Below are 20,089 nucleotides of genomic sequence, written 5' to 3'. Positions count from 1 at the left end.
CCATTGAGTAGCTACATGCAACCATTTAAGCAAAGCAGAAAAAAAGGTTCTGGAATTAATCTTGATTTCTACTTATTTCTCTCAATTATAATATAGTTTGTGATTAATACAATTAAAAATTGCTACTAGTCAGACCTTTGGACATCTGTGTATATTAAACTTCCAATTCAAACATGTCTTTCAGGTTTGATGGTTTATGTGTACACAATACAAACGGTGTTTTCAGTGCAGGTCTGCAGGATGTTAGTTTTTTTCTGGGGGAGATCAGTATCATTTTTTTTTCCTCCACATAGGAAGGAAAGAACAAGCCATGTGAATATTTTCCAGGAACTGCTGCTTTAAGACAATCCTCTGTTTTAACATAAACAGTTTTACATATTAGCAGACTGTTAGCAATGAGGGAAACAGATAAGAGGGGGTAAAGATATGTGCTGTTAAAGTGATAGTTCAACCAAAAATAAATATTCTATCAACATTTACTCACCCTCTTCTTGTCATTTCAAACCTGTATGACTTTCTTCCACAGAACACAAATGAAAATGAAGGTTTTGTGTCCATACAATAAAAGTGAATGGGGACCAGTGCTATTCGGTTACCAACTTTCTTCAAAATATCTTCTTTTGTGTTCTGCGGAAGAAAGAAAGTCATAAAGGTTTGAAATGACAAGAGGGTGAGTTGATGACACAATTTTCATTTCATTTTTGGGAGAACTTTTGCACAGTGTCCTTTACTGAGTACTTAAAAGGATAGTTCTCACAAAAAATGAAACTTCATCATTTACTCACTTTCATGTCATTCCATACTGAACACAAAACAAGATATATTGAAGAACATTGGTAACCGAACAACGTTGACTTAACTTGGACACAAAACCATAGACACGTTTCTCAAAATATCTTCTTTTGTGTTCCACAGAAGTAAGTCATGCTGGTTTGGAATGACATGATGACTGTTTAAAAGACCACAGTGACATCACACAAGCAGAAAGAAATTCACGTGACTCAAGCTTGCATGAGATAAAGCTTTCAAAGACTAAATCAGAAAGCACACAAATATTATTTATTCATTTTTATTTGAACATTGTTTACAGTACATTAACTGCCAGCAATGTATTCAATACTGAGAATAATGAAAATAAAGACATAAACTGGCTTTTTAAAAATTATTACGTTTTAATCATCAGACTATAACATCATCTGGCTATTTACAATATAGATGTGCTTATAATATAAAGGGTTTACATTTATGTACATCATATATAAATGCCGTCATGTCAGTAATGAATTCATATAAACTATTACAAACAGATCACACTTTCATAACATCACAAGGGAAACGTTAAGCTGAAGGACACAAGCACAGCTGGTAAATGGACGAGTACAAATTCTTACCCCTTCTGCCACCTTGTGACATTTGCAGATTTGGCGACCTGGTACAATCCACAGTTGATTACAAAAATGCTACGGTTGTCAGATCAGAAACTAAAAACAAACTGTGCTTCTGAAATAACAGAGATGGAAGCACAGCACCGGAGGGGATTGCTTGTTCGGACCACTCCTAAAGTCAGTATACGTTTGAATTGGAGCAGGGTTTATGAAGAGTTGATATTGCTATTGAGTGGTATATGATGGCAATGAAAATTTGTAGGTTAATAAGATCTCAAGGGTTAATGTAAACTACCTTCATCATAAAAACATTTCATGTAGGGGATGTCTGGTGCATCGACTGTGCTCATTTTCTCTTTAAAACAAAATGTAGAGATGTGGGAAAGCAATCATTTGTTTAAATTGTACTGCAAATTAACATTTTAGTCTTCTTTAATCATATTATGAATGGGGGATCCCTTAGATTGAGCCTACAACAGGCTTCACTTTCTACATACAAACTGTAATTTATTATTTTTTATGTTAAGAGCTACTGGTATAGTTAGAGAGGACAGAATCCTTATTGCAGTTCTTTGACAACCAAGTACTGTATATATCTCAGGCATGTGAACACAGATTAACACACACACTGTTGAGATGATGTAACACTTTTGTGCTTTAAAAACCACACCAATGTGTGAGAAAATACTCCATTGTATAACATCATCACCAGAATACACATACTGTAACTTTTTCTTTTCAAAAAAGAATGAACAATGAGCTCCTCGTGTCATTTCAATAGAGCACTTCAGTAAATAAAACACATATGCGATTAGCAAATCATTAGTCGTTTCTCTATATATACAAAACACCGCAAAGATGGAAATGATGGCTAAACAAGAAACAGAACGTCTTTTTTTGGATGCCCAACATATCTTCAAAAGCATCTTTAATATATAACAGTGCCTTTCCTGTCTGACAAGCCCACGATGCAGCACCGGGGACATTTAAAACACTGAAGAAATACATCCAGATATGTAATTACGCTGATACTGCTTCACAGATATGATCATTTATTTATGTGTGTGGCTGGTCTATCCATTAAACATGAATTAAACAGACAAACGAAATAAAAAAGTACCACGATTTAAAAGCACATCTCATTTAAACATCTTGTAGTCCATTACAGTACATTCACTGACTGATGTATTCGTTCTCAATAAGCGAGAAGAGAAAATACACATTCACACACATACAGACACTAAAACACTACTAATATCATTATGGGCCAGTAAGTGCTTCATTTATAGTATTTAGGATGATTTACAATTACGAAGATTAAAATAGTCATGTACCATGTTAGACATCCACACGTTACTTAGTATTTTTTCTTTGAACAATTTACAGTTAGTAATACATAGGCTTTGTTCGTATAACTGTCTACAAAATATATAAATCTATGATTATGTCATACTGTTTGTTGGTCACTAGGAGCCGAGAGGAAGTTGTGCTTCAACTGAAAGTGCTACAGTGTATCACTCATTACCAAACCAACTTAAGTTAAATGCCTCATTCTCAACCCTATTTAAGGTAAAACTTAATATTACTTGCCATAAACATTTATGTGCACCAATGTGTCACGTTTGTTTCTCCAGTCGAGGAGAGGACCCTGTGAATATTTGTGGGTTTTTTTGGTTATCAAGAGTGTTTCAAAATCAGTCTGTCATCAGGACAAATACTGGATCGTGATAAACTGATCTGTGCTTTCCCATCGCAACCAGCAGCATTCATAAAACATATTCAGAATGTGCCTTTTATCGTCTATGATGAAACTGTGAATTTTTTTTATCTAAATTCTTTAAAGATGGCACTTCAGCTGAATACTGTAAAGGGACATGATAGATACCAGATAAATCGGAATCATCATACAGTGTACATATATCTTGTATATTTATGCCTATATATCTATTCATATACAGTATCTCTAAATATTGTAGAAAGGATCAACTTTATAAATCGATAAAAAAATGTGACACCTGTAAAGTTTATCTGTTGTAATAAATGTACCTTGCATAAGTCGGAAATTGTGTAATAGACTGCAGCCAATCGGGTCTGGATTCGGTCACACGTTGCCGCGGCAACCGTCTCTCAACAGCCTTGCGTGTCAGATTTCTCACAGCCAGCTATTGCACAGAGTATTGCTATATCTAAGATGAGATAAAACACTTACTGCGTTTCTAATCTCTTGTGAATGTGGCCAAAGGTTATGATATTAACTGGCGTGAAACTATTGCTGATGGGAGGTCGGGCCAGCTGGTGAGTCTGTTTGGTTAGAATGCAAAATCCCTTTTGTGAGCAAACGCTGTGGTCCGCATACTGCATGTGCTGTTACTATGGCACGTCTTGAGGGTTAGCCATCGTGGGCTTTAACTTACAGGCACTAACATTGAATCTTTAAGCTCTTAAGTGTCAAGCTTGTTTAATGCTAAATACTGTATTTCAATGCTCCGAATACTCCTTTTTAAAACCGATGGCTTCTGAATAGAATTAATGCCGACCTGAGATGGGGTGGCTCCCAGATTTAAAAAGCCCATTTACAGCACATGCAGTTAACAAAAAATGCCTTGACTGAGGTTGAGAATCTGGAAAATTGTATCTAAAATAGCGGACATACTGGTGATGCGACAAGAGATCAATGAGAGATTATGCATCCTCCCTAACTACTGACCCCACATTAACAAAATATATACTGTAAAAAAATACAAGCATTAACCAAAAGAGGGTGTGGCCTAATGACCGCTGCTTCCTTTGCTGTTCCCTGACGTCCAATCAATGATGATGAAGCTCAGGCTCATTATCATAAATAAGACTCCTAAAAAGGCGAAGCAAGCAGCCTGTGAAAGAAAGAGAGAGAGAGAGAGAGAAAATTATTAATACTGTATGGCTTACACATGATTGCTAAACAAACTGTGTACATCTGCACACTGACAATCAGGATGAGCTCAGTCTGTTCAATCACAAATACTACAATAACATGTTCAGGTGTGAATCTCTCACTTTGAAACTTTCCACCTTTAGCTGAGATTGCCGCAGTTTGCTGTAACTCAAGGGTAACTAGATTACTCGGTTTTGGGTCACAACATTTCACCCAAGGGATTGCCCAAGCTCTTTACATGATTAGTTTTCAGGGAATCTTCATTTAACGGCGCGTGAGAGCTTTCAATCGTCAGCATTCCAGGAACAGGTAAGAAACTAGATCTCACACGTCCACAAGCACTTACGAGGATTTTGGGGAAAGAGCGCAGTGGTTCCTCTTCCTCAGGCACAATGCGGATGTAGAACACAGCCGGGAATATAAAGATGAGACACGGTGCGGATGTGGCACCTGCGGTAAAATACACACATTACACATACTCACTGTAAATCTAGACTTTCATATTCCATTAAAATCCTGCCCCAAGTCAGCAAATCTGAGGTTTTTCCTTTAAGATGGAGTCAAGTCTGTTCACATAACAAAGTCAATGAGAAATCCCAGGTGGCCGTCATAGTGTGCTCTAGGCCTTTAAAAGAGAACAATAGTGCACATTCTTCTCTGAGGGAGGTCTGTGAAACTCACACAAAGCGGAGAAACATTTAGTGCTGTAAGATTAGCGAAGTAGAAAAAAGAATAACATACGACTTATTTGATAATTATATACACATTCCACAAATGATTAATAATGCTGTTGGGGGTGGATTTATGTACGGCGCTGTAGCAACATTATTACAGTCTGAGACATTAATACATAATATAATATATACACATATATATGCTATGGTGACCCATAAGGACACTATACTGTACTGCTGCGCCCTTTTGCGCACTAATGAAACTCAAATGAAGGAGAAATGAATCAGACCGGCACTACCAAGAATCTAGAAGAACACCAATCAAGAGCAACAAACCCACCGATGACCCCAAAAATGCCCAGGATGTTTGGGGCAAAGATGACCAGTAAGTTGATGAGGGCGAGGAGGGTGACAGCTATAGCGATGTGACGTGGCCACCAGAAGGTTTTATTTGCGAAGAACAAGTGCTGGATCGCTCTCCTTACCTAAGAGAAAAAAACAAAAGCGTTCAAAATGAAATGTGTTATTAAACGCTGAAATATTAACATTCAAGAACAAAAATAAATGAAACTAACGTCTATGAAAATGATTAGCTTACATCTATAACAATGGTTTGGTTTAGTCTTCTTGCTCTGTGCACTTACTACTAAACTAGCTGATTCAAACACAAATATTGCATCTGAATAGGGTGTAGTTGCCTTAAAAGTTAGTTTTAAAGGATTAATGTGGAGATTTTAGCGGCATCTAGTGGTGAGGTTGCAAACTGCGACTAACGGCCCACTCCACGCACTATGGCGGCTCTCACAGGACAAAGCTGTCATTGCGTTTTCGCTTCTTTGCTGAAGTGCTGAAGGAGATAATGTTACGTATAACGAAACGCGCTCTGTAGAGCATTTTGTCCGTTTAGGGCTACTGTAGAAACAACATGGTGAATTAGCTCATTCTAAGGTAATAAAAAACATAACGCTTCATTATGTAAGGTCTTTATACACCTCTGAAGACATAGTAATGTATATTATTGCATTTCTGTCAATAGATCCTCCATAAAATTACACACTGGACCTTTGAAAAGCTAAAAGTTTGTTTGTGTGGGTTTGGTTTTTACCTACATTGTGGAAACATTACAACATTTAAAAATGGCCTTTTTGTCCAATTTTGTCCACACATAATATTAGGTACATAACACGTATAAATACTCGATATGTCTTAAAGAATCAAATATACAGAAATGTGTGTGTTAGGTTTAGGGGATAGACATTACTAGCTCAGCATAAATACAACACAAGTCAATGGAAAGTAGCCACCATGATAGTAAAACACAATGCTTGTGTGTGTAACTTACAGGAAACAGCACGATGGGTACAGTGAGTGTGACGGCGGTCAGTACAGCCACACGGACACACAGGATGAGTGTGTCATACGGGTCGATGCGGCTGTAGGTGTGCAACAGCTCAGCCTCCACTTTATCTACAAACACAAATATAATCCTTTATATGTATGTATTAAATGTTCACTCAAGAAGAAAGAATAAAATTATACAGCACTTTATTTACATATTTCATTAACTACAAATTCTCAGACCACAGTGGTAATAGTTTTCATTGATACACAATGGCCACTAGAGGGAGCGATAGCACTACTCCAAAATGACCCTTACATTCAGATGATCACAACATCAGGCATGTGCAGACAGCTGAGCTCTGGATATGATTTTATGCTTTCGATTTACCTGCCGAATGGGAGTGTGAATTATTTAGAAGGTGAAAATCTTGTGCCCAAAATGAGAATTTCTATCTGCATGTCTCCTACCGATGACATCTCTATCTGAATGACTACTCGGCACATCAATCTTTATCTCACAGGTCTCAAATGCATTTCCAGATTAACAAAACCTCCTCTCTCGATCTCAGATGAGTCACAACGTCAAAGGCAGAGAATTTTCCCGGATGGCTAAATGACCTTGTGGTGCACTGCTCATCTGTGCTGCTTGATGCTCCGTATTATCCATATATGACCTCAAGTATACCTAAAATCAACACAATCAACATCTTAAAGCTAAACATTTATGCCACTTCAAGAATGACCTCCTCCAATCTGTCACTGTGGGGTTTAATATTTATTTCTATACATACAGACTTAATCCTAAATGCTGCAAGCGTATTGGCGCTATATCTGAATTTGGATTGGTGTGGTTAAAGGGAATATTTTTGCTGGGAATTTCTCGTCACAATACATGGAAGAAAGAAAGGAGGGTATGTAATGATGGTATGACGGATGGATTAAAGTCTCACCAATGAAGGTCAGATATCCAAACAGAGCAGCCAGAAGGTACATGACGTACATGACCCCGATGGATATGTTGGACACGTGTTGCATCTTTGTCTTGGTGGGGCTAAAATCAAGAAATCAAATGTCGCAACACAGATCTGTTTAACATCACACACGCTTTAGGAATGTCAGTTAACACTCCACACATATAAACGCTTCTGCAAAATCTATTATAATTCTTTGATATATAACACTCATTTTTTCAGGTGAACTACAGCTTTAATGTTTGAGCGTGTCATTGATATGCTCTAGGCTGGTTCAACCACACAGTTCTTTGGACAGTGAAGCAGATGGGTAGCTGTGCACAGCATAATGACATCCATATGCACAAAATGATTCATCCTTGGTTCCAGACCGGCTGAAAGAACTTGCCACCTACTTGCGCAGCTCCGTGTAAATTGGCAGCACCTCGGGGTGGCACACGAATGCGAAAGCCAGGATGGGAACCGTGTAGGCCGTCTGATTGAAAACACACAGACCAGATCACGTCTCGTTACCATGGATACCCCAAACCCCACATTTTAAAGGCCATTAAACACTGTAGCACATTACAGAGGGCCAACTGTAGCTGTGATTAAGCCATGTCCTGGGCTCATTAGAAATGCCAGACCGTCGTGCACATTTTTTTAGGTGAAATACCAGTTCTATCCAATATCTTATGAATTTGGCTAGCCTTCTGGCAATAAAAAACACCTCGACACTATCTTGAGCTTTAGAAAGGCAAACACATGCTATCATTACGTCAACTTAACTTTCCAGATTTTCACACATTTTGAGAAATGTTATCTGAACGCTTGGAAAATTACACTCAGATTTATGTGAATCATACAACTATTACTATATCAAGAACAGCAGTGTCATTTGAAACGGCTCAAAATCTTACAATACATGAAGTTTAACGCCACAGCTTTATTTCAGTATATTGAGATGCTGGCCAAAGTTTGAAGACACACCTGTGAGTTGATGTTAAACATGCGTGGGGTGCACGCGGGGTCATCTTCAGGGGTCATGTGCACTCCTCCAGGGTCAGCCACACTTGTGTTAAAGCTCACCACAGTTTTATTATGGGAAAAGTCAACGAAAGGACAAGGCACCTGGAACTTTTTATAGATCACCTGAAGGGAGAGATAAAGGAATTAAACGTTATATCTGCTTCAATCTCACAGTGATTTTAGTGTCATTTATTTTTATCAGATTCAATTTTCATTTCTATACCAAACTTGAGTTCTTTTTGTATTTCTCTCTTTCAAATTAAATGGAGCTGTTTTTGCTGCTGTGCCTGTATGACTTTTATTTCTGCTCTGCTTTCTCACAGGTTTGCCCTGCTATACTTCAATAAAAACAATAATGAAAAGGTAAAAACTATACCAAAAAGTAGAACTATACTGTAACAGTTGTCTTCAGTTTGGTTTTTGTCTTCTGTGTTCATTATTAGTTAATTAGTGCCTCACCTGATTATGTTCCCTTGTTATTTAAGCCCTGTGTTTTTCCCCATTCCGTTGTCCGGTATTGTTTATGTCAGTGTGCGTTTGGCTCCTGGTTTCCTTGTGGCTTTATTATTAAAATACCTTTTGGATTATACACCGTTGTCGTGTGCTCGTGTACCAGCACAACGCGTGACATATACAAGAATACAATGTTTTTTAAAACAATTTAATAATAGATTTGAAAAAAAATCTATTAAAGATTAAATTAAAGTATATTATTAAAGTATATTAAAAACGAGTATAAATGAATGTTTCTTTTGCTGCAAATCAAAGGATTTCAGAACTGGTTGTTTCTTCTAAAATGTCTTTCTGAAATGTGGAAGTTTTGAGTTCTGAAATGCAATGTTTCTACAGTATATTAAGTGCTTTTATTTTAAAAGATCATACAAATTTTGAATCCTCATGAAATTAAGTTACATCGAAAGTTATTTATCAGTGAGTGTCACATCAGATGAGTCTTTGTGTTCATTCATTTGGTGTTTGTTTGAACACCGAAGACCCGAGAGCAGAAAAGAAGGTAAGAGAAGAGCAGGGTAAAAGACAAGAGAGGAGTAGTGTTATCTCTCAAGGTTAGATACTGAATGAAGAACAGACGGTTTCACCAATCCAGCGTGAAGCTATAGCGCACGCACGCACGCTTGCGTGGGGACAGAGAGACCTGAAGCTGTGTGTTCAGATTAAAGAGCCTTTCTAAAACTAGGTCAGTGAGAAGCACCAAGCCCACTCTAAAAATACTACACAGTACACACATTCAGCCTGCTGGTGGAAACCGTCAGGATATTCAACAAAATCTTCCTGCTAACCGTGAGATTTATACAGTGCTAATTAAAAAGTGAGAAAAAAACTGTCACACTCTTGGCACGTGATTCACAGAGAAATTAGAAAAAAAGCACAGCACTGCTAAACAAACACCATATGCCAGCAGAACCAGACAGATTTAACTTGGACGATGAACGTACCGCAATCAAAAAGAACACCATGCAGCTGAGAGAGAAACCGCTGGTGTAGCCGAGGTATCCTGAAACACACAGATGCAGTGAATAAACTTCCCAGAAGGCTTTCGTGAAGAGTCTGAGTTGACGCTTACATCAATTAAAAACAAAACTGTTACACTAACATAACATTTGTGCAATAAATATTAGGCCATAATTATCGTCTCAGATGCATTTCAGTGCGCAGTCAGACAGCCATGAGAAGATCAAGCCGTGTGTTCAGAGCATAAGAATCAGAGATTTGGGACTTACCGAGCTGTTTCATAAGAGCCAATGGCAGGATGATGCTGCATGACACAATGACAACCAGGTAATTTCCATTTAAATACCACGCCCTGTGAAATAGACCAAAAGAGAAAAACAAAAAGACATACATTAACAAGCCCTCATGCTACTGAAACAAATTATTGGATATTTCTCAAAGGGATAGTTCACCCAAAAATACAAATTCTGACATTCACCTTCATGTCAATGGGGGTCAATGGGGGCCAATGTCGTTTGGTTACCAACATTTTTCAAAAAAAATTATTTTGTGTTTTGCAGACGAATTAAACTCATAAAAGTTTTGAATGAAATGAGGATGAGTGAATGATGAAAGAATGGTCATTTCTGAGTGAACTATCCCTTTAAGAAGCTGAGGTCACCATTGGTGTCATTCGTATCCAGACCCTAATGTCCAGGCCATGGATCTGGCTTAATGATTGTGAGGAACCCTATTAAAGAATATAATCCTCTCTTTCTTTCCTAAAGCTGCTAAGCCTGTTATTCTGCCCCCTATTAAGACCAAAAACATGGCAGCCCTTAAAGACCAAGACTGAGCGATCATTAGGAACAGTCTGAACCACAGCCAGAAATTCTGCTTGATGAGACAATGATAGTGTTTGACTGGTTGTGTGAAGATCCGTGAGTGTGTGTGTGAAATGTTTTTTCTCTGCCACATTGGTTTCACGTGAGCGGTAGTGTGAGTCAGCACATGTCAGCACATGCCTGAACACACAATAACATACTGTGAATTCATTCCTTTCGACAGTTCTTACTGTCCAGTCAAGATGAAGGCCTGTCTGGGTACAAAATGAAGGAACACATTTAATGCTTACCAAAGTGACTTGAAAGATCACGAAACTGGCCAATACCACGACAGGAAGCCAACAATACGCAGCGCCAATAAAGTGCGACTGTACGGTTTCAGAATTAAACCTGTCATTTGCTTCTGTAAAAGCCATAATGCCGCTAGATTCTTATTTCAATTGTACGAAATCGTGATAAATTGCATATAAAGACCCACAAAGCCAATCAGAGAATTTGCTGTCACCATGGAAACGGGTATTATGGCAAGTCACTCCCTAAAGTGTTTTGATTTACGTAATCCAAAACTCATTTGTATATATTTTAGTTATTTGCAATACATGAAATATATTGCAGTGATTATTTTTACGGCACCATACTTTCCAATTCGATTAGGTCATCCATCATGCTTCATAAGATGCATAATTCTTTACCTCATGAGCACACTCTCCTGTATCTTTCTAGATTTCTTTTTGCTTTGAATGAACTGTCATCAAGTTCTGATTCATCTTAGATCAGGATCTTTATTGAACCTTGCTGTACTTCTTTCACATGGGACGGCTGCATGAGTGTCTGCTAAAACTGAGATGAATCACCGCTGTTTACCGCGTCGTGATTCTCCTCGCTCACCCGGAGAGGTGAGGAATTCAAATGAGCTAGCCAAAGGTCGTTTCCGTGGAGTTTTTGAGGCGTCCTCCAGCGTGTATGTGCACAGGCCTTCTGTCGGGCTGAGCTCCAGTCATCGCATCTGCAGTCTGCTTGCGTCACAGGCGACGGTCACACACACACACATACGCACAAACTTCTCAGGCCGGGCAACCGACTGTTATAGTCAGGAAAGATCTGATCTTCACACACAAAGCTGCTCTCGCCAAATCTAGTCGATCTATCACACTTCTGTACCTCTAAGTACACACACACACACCAATCGCTATAGAAACAACTGGTAGTATTACAAGATAATTAAACAAATGGGGGTCTTGACATATGGCTAAAACAGATTACATTAATCTCATGTCCTAATCCGGCCAATAAACAGTGGAGACATGTATTTGGGTTTAAAAACAGCACAACACAATATTTGGTTTCAGGACCATCCAGACCAATCACTGACAGGTTCACTCACCCTGTTATATTGTCCGTGTTGAGAAAAGCCTGGATCACCAGTGGAAACTCGTACTTCACTATGTACAAGTAGCTGGACATTGCTTTGAGATGAAAAACGAGAGAGGACAGCTGTGAGATTCAACAAACACACACACAAATATATACAGTAAACACCCTCTAATCCAGGGTACGTACAGGGGATTGTGGTTATTATCCTGCCAGCAAATGTCACAGTAAAGAAGAATCACTTCTATAATAAACATGCAACAATCGCCAGACAGCACAGGATCTTTTTCACTGTAGATTGAATCACAGTTCAAATGACAAAACCTTCAAAAACAACTGAAAGTCAAAACAATATTAAAAACCAACATAAAAAATAACATAATGTCAGGCCAGTGTCAAGTTTCAGCATTTGATGGTAACACTTTATTTTACTGTGCGCTTGTTACACGTTACATGTATTTACTACTATAGTATTTACTATACATTATGCATAATTACATGTAACTACAGGTTAAGTACATGTAGTCAATTATTATTACTCAGTACTGTAACATGGGCACTGTAAAATAAAGTGTAACCTTTTCCATTGACATTTGTCATGTTCGGCCCAAACTGCATCTTTACTGCAGATCTCCACAGCTTTGTATTCCATCTCATTTACTTTGATCCTTTTTTTGCACTTTTATTTCAATTTAATTTCGTCGTTATTTTACATACTTAAAGGTCCAGTGTATGAAATTTAGCGGCACCTAGCGGTGACGTTGCAAATTGCAACCAATGACTCACTCCCCTTTCGAAGCACTACGGTGGCTGACACAGGACAAAGATGCCGTCACGTTTTCATTTCTTTGCCGAAATGTGCTTAATAAATAAACTTGCATTGCCTTGAGTACATTTTAGACAATCTGTGTCCCACATTTGAATAAATTTTACCTGAACCATACTGGTTTTCCCCCAAAATATAGGCTATTTTGTATGATTTATTCATATCCGACTGATTATGAGATTATGAGATGTATACATAATATACTAATGCGACATTAGTCTCTTGAAAATAGCTTAAACCCTAACCTTATAAAAGAAGGATGGGGAGGGAGGTGTTGTACAGGAGAGTTATCATTAAAAAAAGGAATAAAAAACAAATAAGAGCAATGACCTAGGGTGTTAATAAGAAATGAATGAAATCAATAAATTTTTAGGTCCTCTGCAGAGCTGTGTGTGTGTTTGTGTAGCGTCCTTCACGGGGTCACAATACAATACATTGTGTCTCCTGAGATGCAAGTGTGTTGGCAGCGTCTCACCTCCAATATTCTGCAAGGTGATTGCGATGCCGGCAGCCATCTTGCCTGGTGTGCCAAAGGCTCGGTAGCCCAGCTGTTCATAAGCTCTAATGCCTGACAACAAAGAAGCAAAAACACTTAATATAACACGGCAGAATTCAGGGGGAAATCTCCTGTTCAATGAAAAATTAACTTTCTTTCCATTGTGTTAAATTCACTTTCATTACAATTTCACCCACAGTACGAGTTTTTATTTACCAGCCATTTATATTTACTTGATATTATGTAAATGTAATATCTGTCTATTACTAAATACTACAAAACAGATCTCTAGATGCTGATCGGCCAACAACAGTCTATAATACTCAAGGCAATGTTATATTTTGAATACAGTCATGGCTAAAGGGGTTTTAGGCAATCTACTGCACATCAAATCCGACAACCCTTCATTCGTGGCTATATTCAATTACAGCTCTGCTTTGTATATTTACTGCTTAAATATATCATATAGTGTACATCATGTGAGGTCTGACAATCTGTCAAGGTAACAAACGTGGGTTTATGGCGACCGTGGGCTTATAGTTGACAAAGCACTGAGGATGACAGCCACAATTGATCAAGCACAGCGGATGTTTGGCTATTTTTAGCACGATGCACACCAGAAATATTCTGGCCAATTAAAATGTCTCACACAGGAGCGAAGCAGATGGTCACGGAGCCGTGAGAGAGACGCGGTACGTCAGTTCCCGGCTACATCTAAACTCTTCATAATACCCATCATGCCGTTCTCCAGACATATCATAAACTATATTACAAGAGACAGCATAGCAGTGTAACGCAAAACTTACCCACAACCCCTGAGGACTTTAGAAGCAGGTGAATGGAGTATGAAGACAGACCAGCTACAGCGGTGAGAAGAATTCTGAGAGACAAAAAAAAAAAACGCAATTGGGACAAAAAAAGTCAAGCCCAAATGTGGCCATATTTTATATTTACTCTAAAGAGTTCTTTAAAATGGATTAAGGTCGGGAGACATTTGTGTATTTATTCGTGTTCAATTTTTTAAAGAAAGTCATACACATCTGGGATATACGTGAACAAAACTCCACAGGTTGTGAATTGCTAATCAGTTGCCAGGGTTGGTATTACAAAACAGTGTATTAATATTTTGCAAAGAAACAAATAAAAGGGTACAACGGTGGAAAAGTACCAGACAACGTCATCACAAGTATCACACGGCCCATAAATACAACGAGACCCTCCAGCTGCCAACATCTGAACAAACAGCTCACAGCTGAGAACCCAAAACATGCTCTACTGACTCAAAATCTCTTCCTCTCCCTCCATTCAAACGGCCCGTTTCAGCTCTTTTTCCAGTCTCAGAATGTCTTGGCATTTCTACCGATGTAAGCAGTCAGCCAAGCACTCAGATTCAACTTTCACACGTTTTCTTTTCTCCTGCTTTTTTCTTCTAATCACGAGGTCGAGCTGCAGGAGCAGAAGTCGACGAGTGCAATGCTGACTCACAGGAGCTCTCCCGTAGATATTCAGTCCTTAAAATCATTTGGAAGATCATTTTTATCCTAAAAGATATGAAGTGCATTCATAGTATACAGTACATATTATTAGCATGAGTGTTCCCTAGAACTCAAACCTTGGAGCTACAGGAAGACGTACCAGTCATATACTGTATCTTAAAAATGGAGTACAACTAGAACAGTTTAAAAAATTACATTACCAGAGATAATAAAGCATTAAATAATCTCGATAAAACATGTGATTTGCTTACCATCTGGGCTGTGTCAGTGGAGGCAGCTGGCCTGAATGACACAACACAAGCTGAGAGCAAGTATCTAATGATCTTCTTTAGCAGTTGACTGAGGTGAACGATTTGATAGTTTCTGCCCTCACTAAGCTTTAAAAGATCAGTTGGCCAAATATGAACATTTTTCTAAATGTATTCCACCTAATGCAATCCTAGACGTTTATGACTTTTCTGCTTCAGTTAAATATAGGAAGTACTCGATCATTAAATAAACTCAAAACGTAATTTTCTTCGTATTCTTTCACGTCAGAAAGCATTTATTAACCAAGAAGAGTCATGGCTGGATGTGCTTTTTGGAGTTTTGCCATTTTGGATCTCATTTCTTTAGAACAGGGGTTCTCAAACTTTTTCGTTGTAAGGCCCCCTTTGTGTTAAGTGCATCGCTTTGCGGCCCCCCATATAAAGACGTATAATCTTAAACTTAGAATTTTAATTAAACCAAAAACATTCAGTTATACAATGCTGGAACCTCAATTCTTTTGGTTGGTGGTGTCATTTTTCTGATGTTTGATTGCATAAAATCTATGATAAATTTCTATATTTAATAAAATGCCACAAAATCTGTGGCCCCCTGGATCCATCTTGGGGGCCCCCAGTTTGAGAACCACTGCTTTAGAAGACATTACGGCGTTTTAATATAAAATGAATCATGTGCGAGTAAATTATGTAACGTAAATAATCGTGTATAATCATGAGTTAATAGTATGAGAATTTTCATATTTGAGTAAACTATTCATAAGTTATGTCTTACCTACATACACATAACTGTACATTAAACATCAGCTCTGTTCTAATTGGCTGCATCGTGTCATATGACATTTTCAGCGTGCCGAGACAAATGACCTGTCTGTTTTGAAACTTGGGTCACATTCAACACAATCTCATGGCAATTTGCAACTATTATAGAAGGTGGGTTATTTGTGTAAATTCATAGATCTCATACATTTTAGTACAATCTATGCAGTGATATTAGGATTAAAGGGGTTTTTTGTACCATTCACATCATACAAATTCATACAAAATCATAATATAGTTGTGTTTTTTTTATAGTATGTTTATTTGTGAGATCGGGTTAATCACATCTGGTAGGAACACATTGATACTGTCCATAGTGTGTGGCACAATTTATTCTGGAGCATCCATTTATTTCAGACCTTTAATTCAAGTGGCTTCATCTGTTCTTCAATTATTGGAAAACACGTCTTCAGTAAATGAAGAAGAAAGTGGATGACTAACACTCTTTGTAAGCACACTGATAATTTACACTCCAACACGGCTGTACCATTGAGACCAATAAGATTATCTGAGTGGCGAAAGAGCATTTATTCAAGCAGTTTCAAAGTATATATTCAAATGTTTTTATTGCCATAAAATCCTTGCCTCCACTATCTCTAAAGTACAATTACTAGAGTCAACTATACACATCACACACTAAACAAACAGGTCTTATAAGGAGCATAAACAACATACATCTTAACACAGTATATTCCTTTATCAACCACTTTTCCCAGTACACCACAGGAGGTAAAATCTCAAGGCAAAAGTTCACACAAACATCAATGCCACACAATCCCCAATCGATCTCCCTTTCTTCCCCATCTCCGTCTTTCCTTATTTTTACTCTACATATTAAACAACAATCATGCTAAACATTATGTATCATTTATGATTCACTAAGAACTTTAAAAAACATCACAAAATATTGAAAGGAATTTCGGCATCATTAAACAATGTCCAGGTTTGATATATGCCTTGCCTAGAGCCACAGCTAGAAATGAAGAAATACTGATCTCAGATCAGACAGGTAACACATGCTGTGCAATTCAGTACACATAAAGTCCAATTGTTCAAAATCACTTTGATATCTGAGACTGATTTTCCCAAAGCATGCAAACCCAATCTTTACCATTAAAGCGGAGAGTCAATGTTAAGTAGCAGGCACTATTACACCACCACTACAAGACAGACTCTTTGTTAACAAAGGCAATACAACGTGAATGAGATAAATGCAGAGCTCTCGTGTGCAGTGAGTGTTCTGGTACGGCCCGCTCAGCTCCACTGAAGGTCAGTCCGGAAACAATCTCTCTGGCCATCTGACTTTTCTAATAAAGGCTACGTTTTTAACGGATTATTACAGCAAGCACACCAACACAGAGAGCAGGAGTTAACCCAGATTCAATGTGCTTGCTTTCAGAAACTAGTGACTAGCTGAATAATTGGAAGCCTGTTTTAATTCGATTGGATTTCAAATATTTTATATACGTACAGTATTTATACACACAAGTTGATCAATGATGATATATGTATATACATCTTTCTGTCTTTGACTTATACAATATAATTCTTATACAGTACACCTCATTAATCGTCAGCTACTCAGTGGCCGACCACTATGCTCCTACCCTAACCACGACGTCTGCAGTTTGCATTGTGTGAAAAAAACAAAAAAGTTATGAGGGGAAAAGTCTGAAAATGACCCCATAAAAACGCTAAAGCAGTGATTCTCAACAGGCGGGCCCCGGCTGACTTCCAAGGGGACCTCAGGATGACTAATAATTGAAAATTAAAAACTAAAAACCAAAATATTTCTTTTTTTCACACCTATTTGTCCATATCTATATTGAATAAACCAGTTTCCAGTTAATATCAAGCTCTGAAATATTTTATTGGGTAGAAGTTGGAGATTTTGTGAGTGGAAGGGGGGCCTTTAAATATTGTTGAATACAGGGGGGGGCCTTGGAGTCAAAAAGGTTGAGAACCCCTGCAGTAAACGATTAGCTATGGAGCTAGAACAAAATGTTTTATAAAACCAAATTTCGGAATGTGCAGGAGTAGCTTATCTACCAACAGAGCTACAAAGTCTTAACTATCTGCTTTCACTGCCAAACTTCACACAATCCAAACATGTGAGTTCTTTAAAAATCTGCCCAGTGCATCAGTGCACGTTATTCAAAAGAAAAATTATTTTCAGAATTTTTATAATCATAACTCTTTGGGTTTGTTTATTTAATGATTTTGTGATAGATTTGTGTTGTGAAAAAGATGCAAAAATGCAAAAAAACATCTCACAATTCAATCAAAACCGAGGCATAGAATCTAGTCCCACCCTGCATTATTTATCACTCAAAAAGTATCACATTGTGGAAGATAAATATGTGAATGTTTCAGGTCCATGTCTCTAATTTTACCAATAATAATACTTATAGCATGCCTTTTACCACATTTACTACCCCCAGAGCAACATGCATGGGATTAAGGGGCACAAAGGCACAGTGGTGATGGCTACAAGAATCTTATGATTACTGGCCATGATCCAGTAAACACCATTACGCCTGAATGACCAAGAATAAATGAAGGAGGACTTCTGTATTAAAGGTCATGTCACACAAGTGCACACAAGCATCCTGTGTGTACACACAATCATCCATCACTGTAATTAAACTAGTTTAACAGCATCTATTAGTGTTCATATTCCGCACCAAAAAAACACAACAGGATTTCATTTTAAGTACAAAAACGGTTATAGGCTTTTTAATCAACTACGCAAAGTGGTTTATAACAATCTAAATTTTGATCATTTCATCATTTCTAGCTGGAGGGCACGTACGTGTGTTTTTCATTCATACATTTATCTGTTCAACAGTAACTTACACAAAGAGGACAATGCCTGTGTTAGCCATGGCATAAGCTAACCCCAGAATTCCACTTCCCATGATGGCATTTCCCAAATTGAAGACGGACATCCCGAAAGACGTCTTCCCCTCAAACTGAGCAAGATGAAAAACAGAGAGGTTAGTGTACGCATTCATATGATGTTTTCCAAAATCACATTGCCTGAAGAGACACACTGTTACAAACTGCTATGTCTTATCAAAAGCTCTCCTTACATCTGTGAAGCGAGGAGTTTTCTTTTCATCTGCTTTGGAGAGGAACTCAGAGCTTTCTGCCAGGTTTGCGTCCACGTTATGTGCTGTTCTGGCAGTACTATAACAAATGTAACAGTACATAATGGCTATTAAAATACATGGGAGTGCAACATCCTGTTTCACTGTTTGTATGAACTGGAATATAATGCACAGGTCTTATGGATCACTTAAATGGTGCTTTTAATACTGACAGCTACAAATTTACATGACATTACATGATGTATAGATTGAATAATTCCTCTCTTAACGTGACATACCTGGTATTTTCAGTGCTATTTGGTACAAGTTCCCTATAAAGTACACAGCATCCACGAAAGCACAAAAAAACGGAAAAAATGCAGTGAACACCTAAAGCTTTAGATTTGTGCGCGTGTCCTTATTCATCTGTGAAACATTTCATTTGCTAAAGGTGATGGGGCAAATCCTTTACATGCAGGGTGACACACATTCATATGTACAAAAACACCTACACAATCCCAGACACATTGAACACAGATAAAAGATAAGATCATAACATCAGTGCTGTGTGCCCAGTAATGTCTGAACTGTGCTGTGACATTGAAAACTGTAATGACAGACAGGCTTCACCTTATTGAGAGGACTTGAATCTTTTAGGCTAGCTGAAAGATACCACAAATACAAACTAAGGTTCATACACTGTTTGACAAAACAAAGACCTACTTTTGCATTTATAAGTAATCCATTCGTAGGTTAATGCCCTTTAAATGAGTACTGTACATAATGTGCCTCTGTGACATCATTAAAACATTGCGCTGTATGTTTGACCATCTAAACCAAGCAAGCTTAACCAATGGCGTGAGTTTGGGGTAGGACTAGCTCTCTGTTTGACAAACAGAAGATGGGGGTGTATAGAAAACCTGTTACTTATTATTATTGATTATTTTCAGTTTCTCGAATGTTGAGTGACACACAAACGACACACTTTCAATTTACAGCACCGCTAAAATGCATTTAATGGCACCGTTTGTCACCTGTTCAGCTAGTGTCTAGACTAGTCTTAAACATTTAAAATGGAAAAGACATTAAATGATCGACAATAAACCATCCTTAACTACACAGTGAGTACATCCAGCACCCTT

At 37.9% G+C, this 20,089-nt stretch overlaps 1 protein-coding gene across 3 annotated transcripts in view; it reads right to left on the bottom strand.

The window, feature by feature from the left end:
* Positions 1 to 1,061: 1,061 nt before the first annotated feature.
* The window catches only part of slc38a3a (solute carrier family 38 member 3a), a 34,820-nt gene continuing 15,792 nt past the window's right edge, over positions 1,062 to 20,089 (bottom strand). For 2 of the 3 annotated variants that reach the window (XM_057361673.1, XM_057361674.1), the window contains exons 3-17: positions 19,247 to 19,279; positions 18,951 to 19,047; positions 18,715 to 18,830; positions 14,087 to 14,160; positions 13,260 to 13,352; positions 11,972 to 12,053; positions 10,033 to 10,115; positions 9,748 to 9,806; positions 8,255 to 8,416; positions 7,681 to 7,760; positions 7,265 to 7,365; positions 6,316 to 6,440; positions 5,314 to 5,458; positions 4,646 to 4,749; positions 1,062 to 4,258 (exon numbers count right to left, since the gene is read on the bottom strand). In XM_057361673.1, the coding sequence (XP_057217656.1) occupies positions 4,154 to 4,258; positions 4,646 to 4,749; positions 5,314 to 5,458; positions 6,316 to 6,440; positions 7,265 to 7,365; positions 7,681 to 7,760; positions 8,255 to 8,416; positions 9,748 to 9,806; positions 10,033 to 10,115; positions 11,972 to 12,053; positions 13,260 to 13,352; positions 14,087 to 14,160; positions 18,715 to 18,830; positions 18,951 to 19,047; positions 19,247 to 19,279 (1,459 nt within the window). In that variant the 3' untranslated portion in view covers positions 1,062 to 4,153. The remainder of the gene's footprint in view (positions 4,259 to 4,645; positions 4,750 to 5,313; positions 5,459 to 6,315; positions 6,441 to 7,264; positions 7,366 to 7,680; positions 7,761 to 8,254; positions 8,417 to 9,747; positions 9,807 to 10,032; positions 10,116 to 11,971; positions 12,054 to 13,259; positions 13,353 to 14,086; positions 14,161 to 18,714; positions 18,831 to 18,950; positions 19,048 to 19,246; positions 19,280 to 20,089) is intronic. The other variant, XM_057361676.1, reaches the window with a different exon arrangement.

This window comes from Triplophysa rosa, linkage group LG20, assembly GCF_024868665.1.
Source record: "Triplophysa rosa linkage group LG20, Trosa_1v2, whole genome shotgun sequence".
Taxonomy (NCBI): Eukaryota; Metazoa; Chordata; class Actinopteri; order Cypriniformes; family Nemacheilidae; genus Triplophysa; species Triplophysa rosa.
This window is presented reverse-complemented; position numbering and strand designations above follow the sequence as displayed.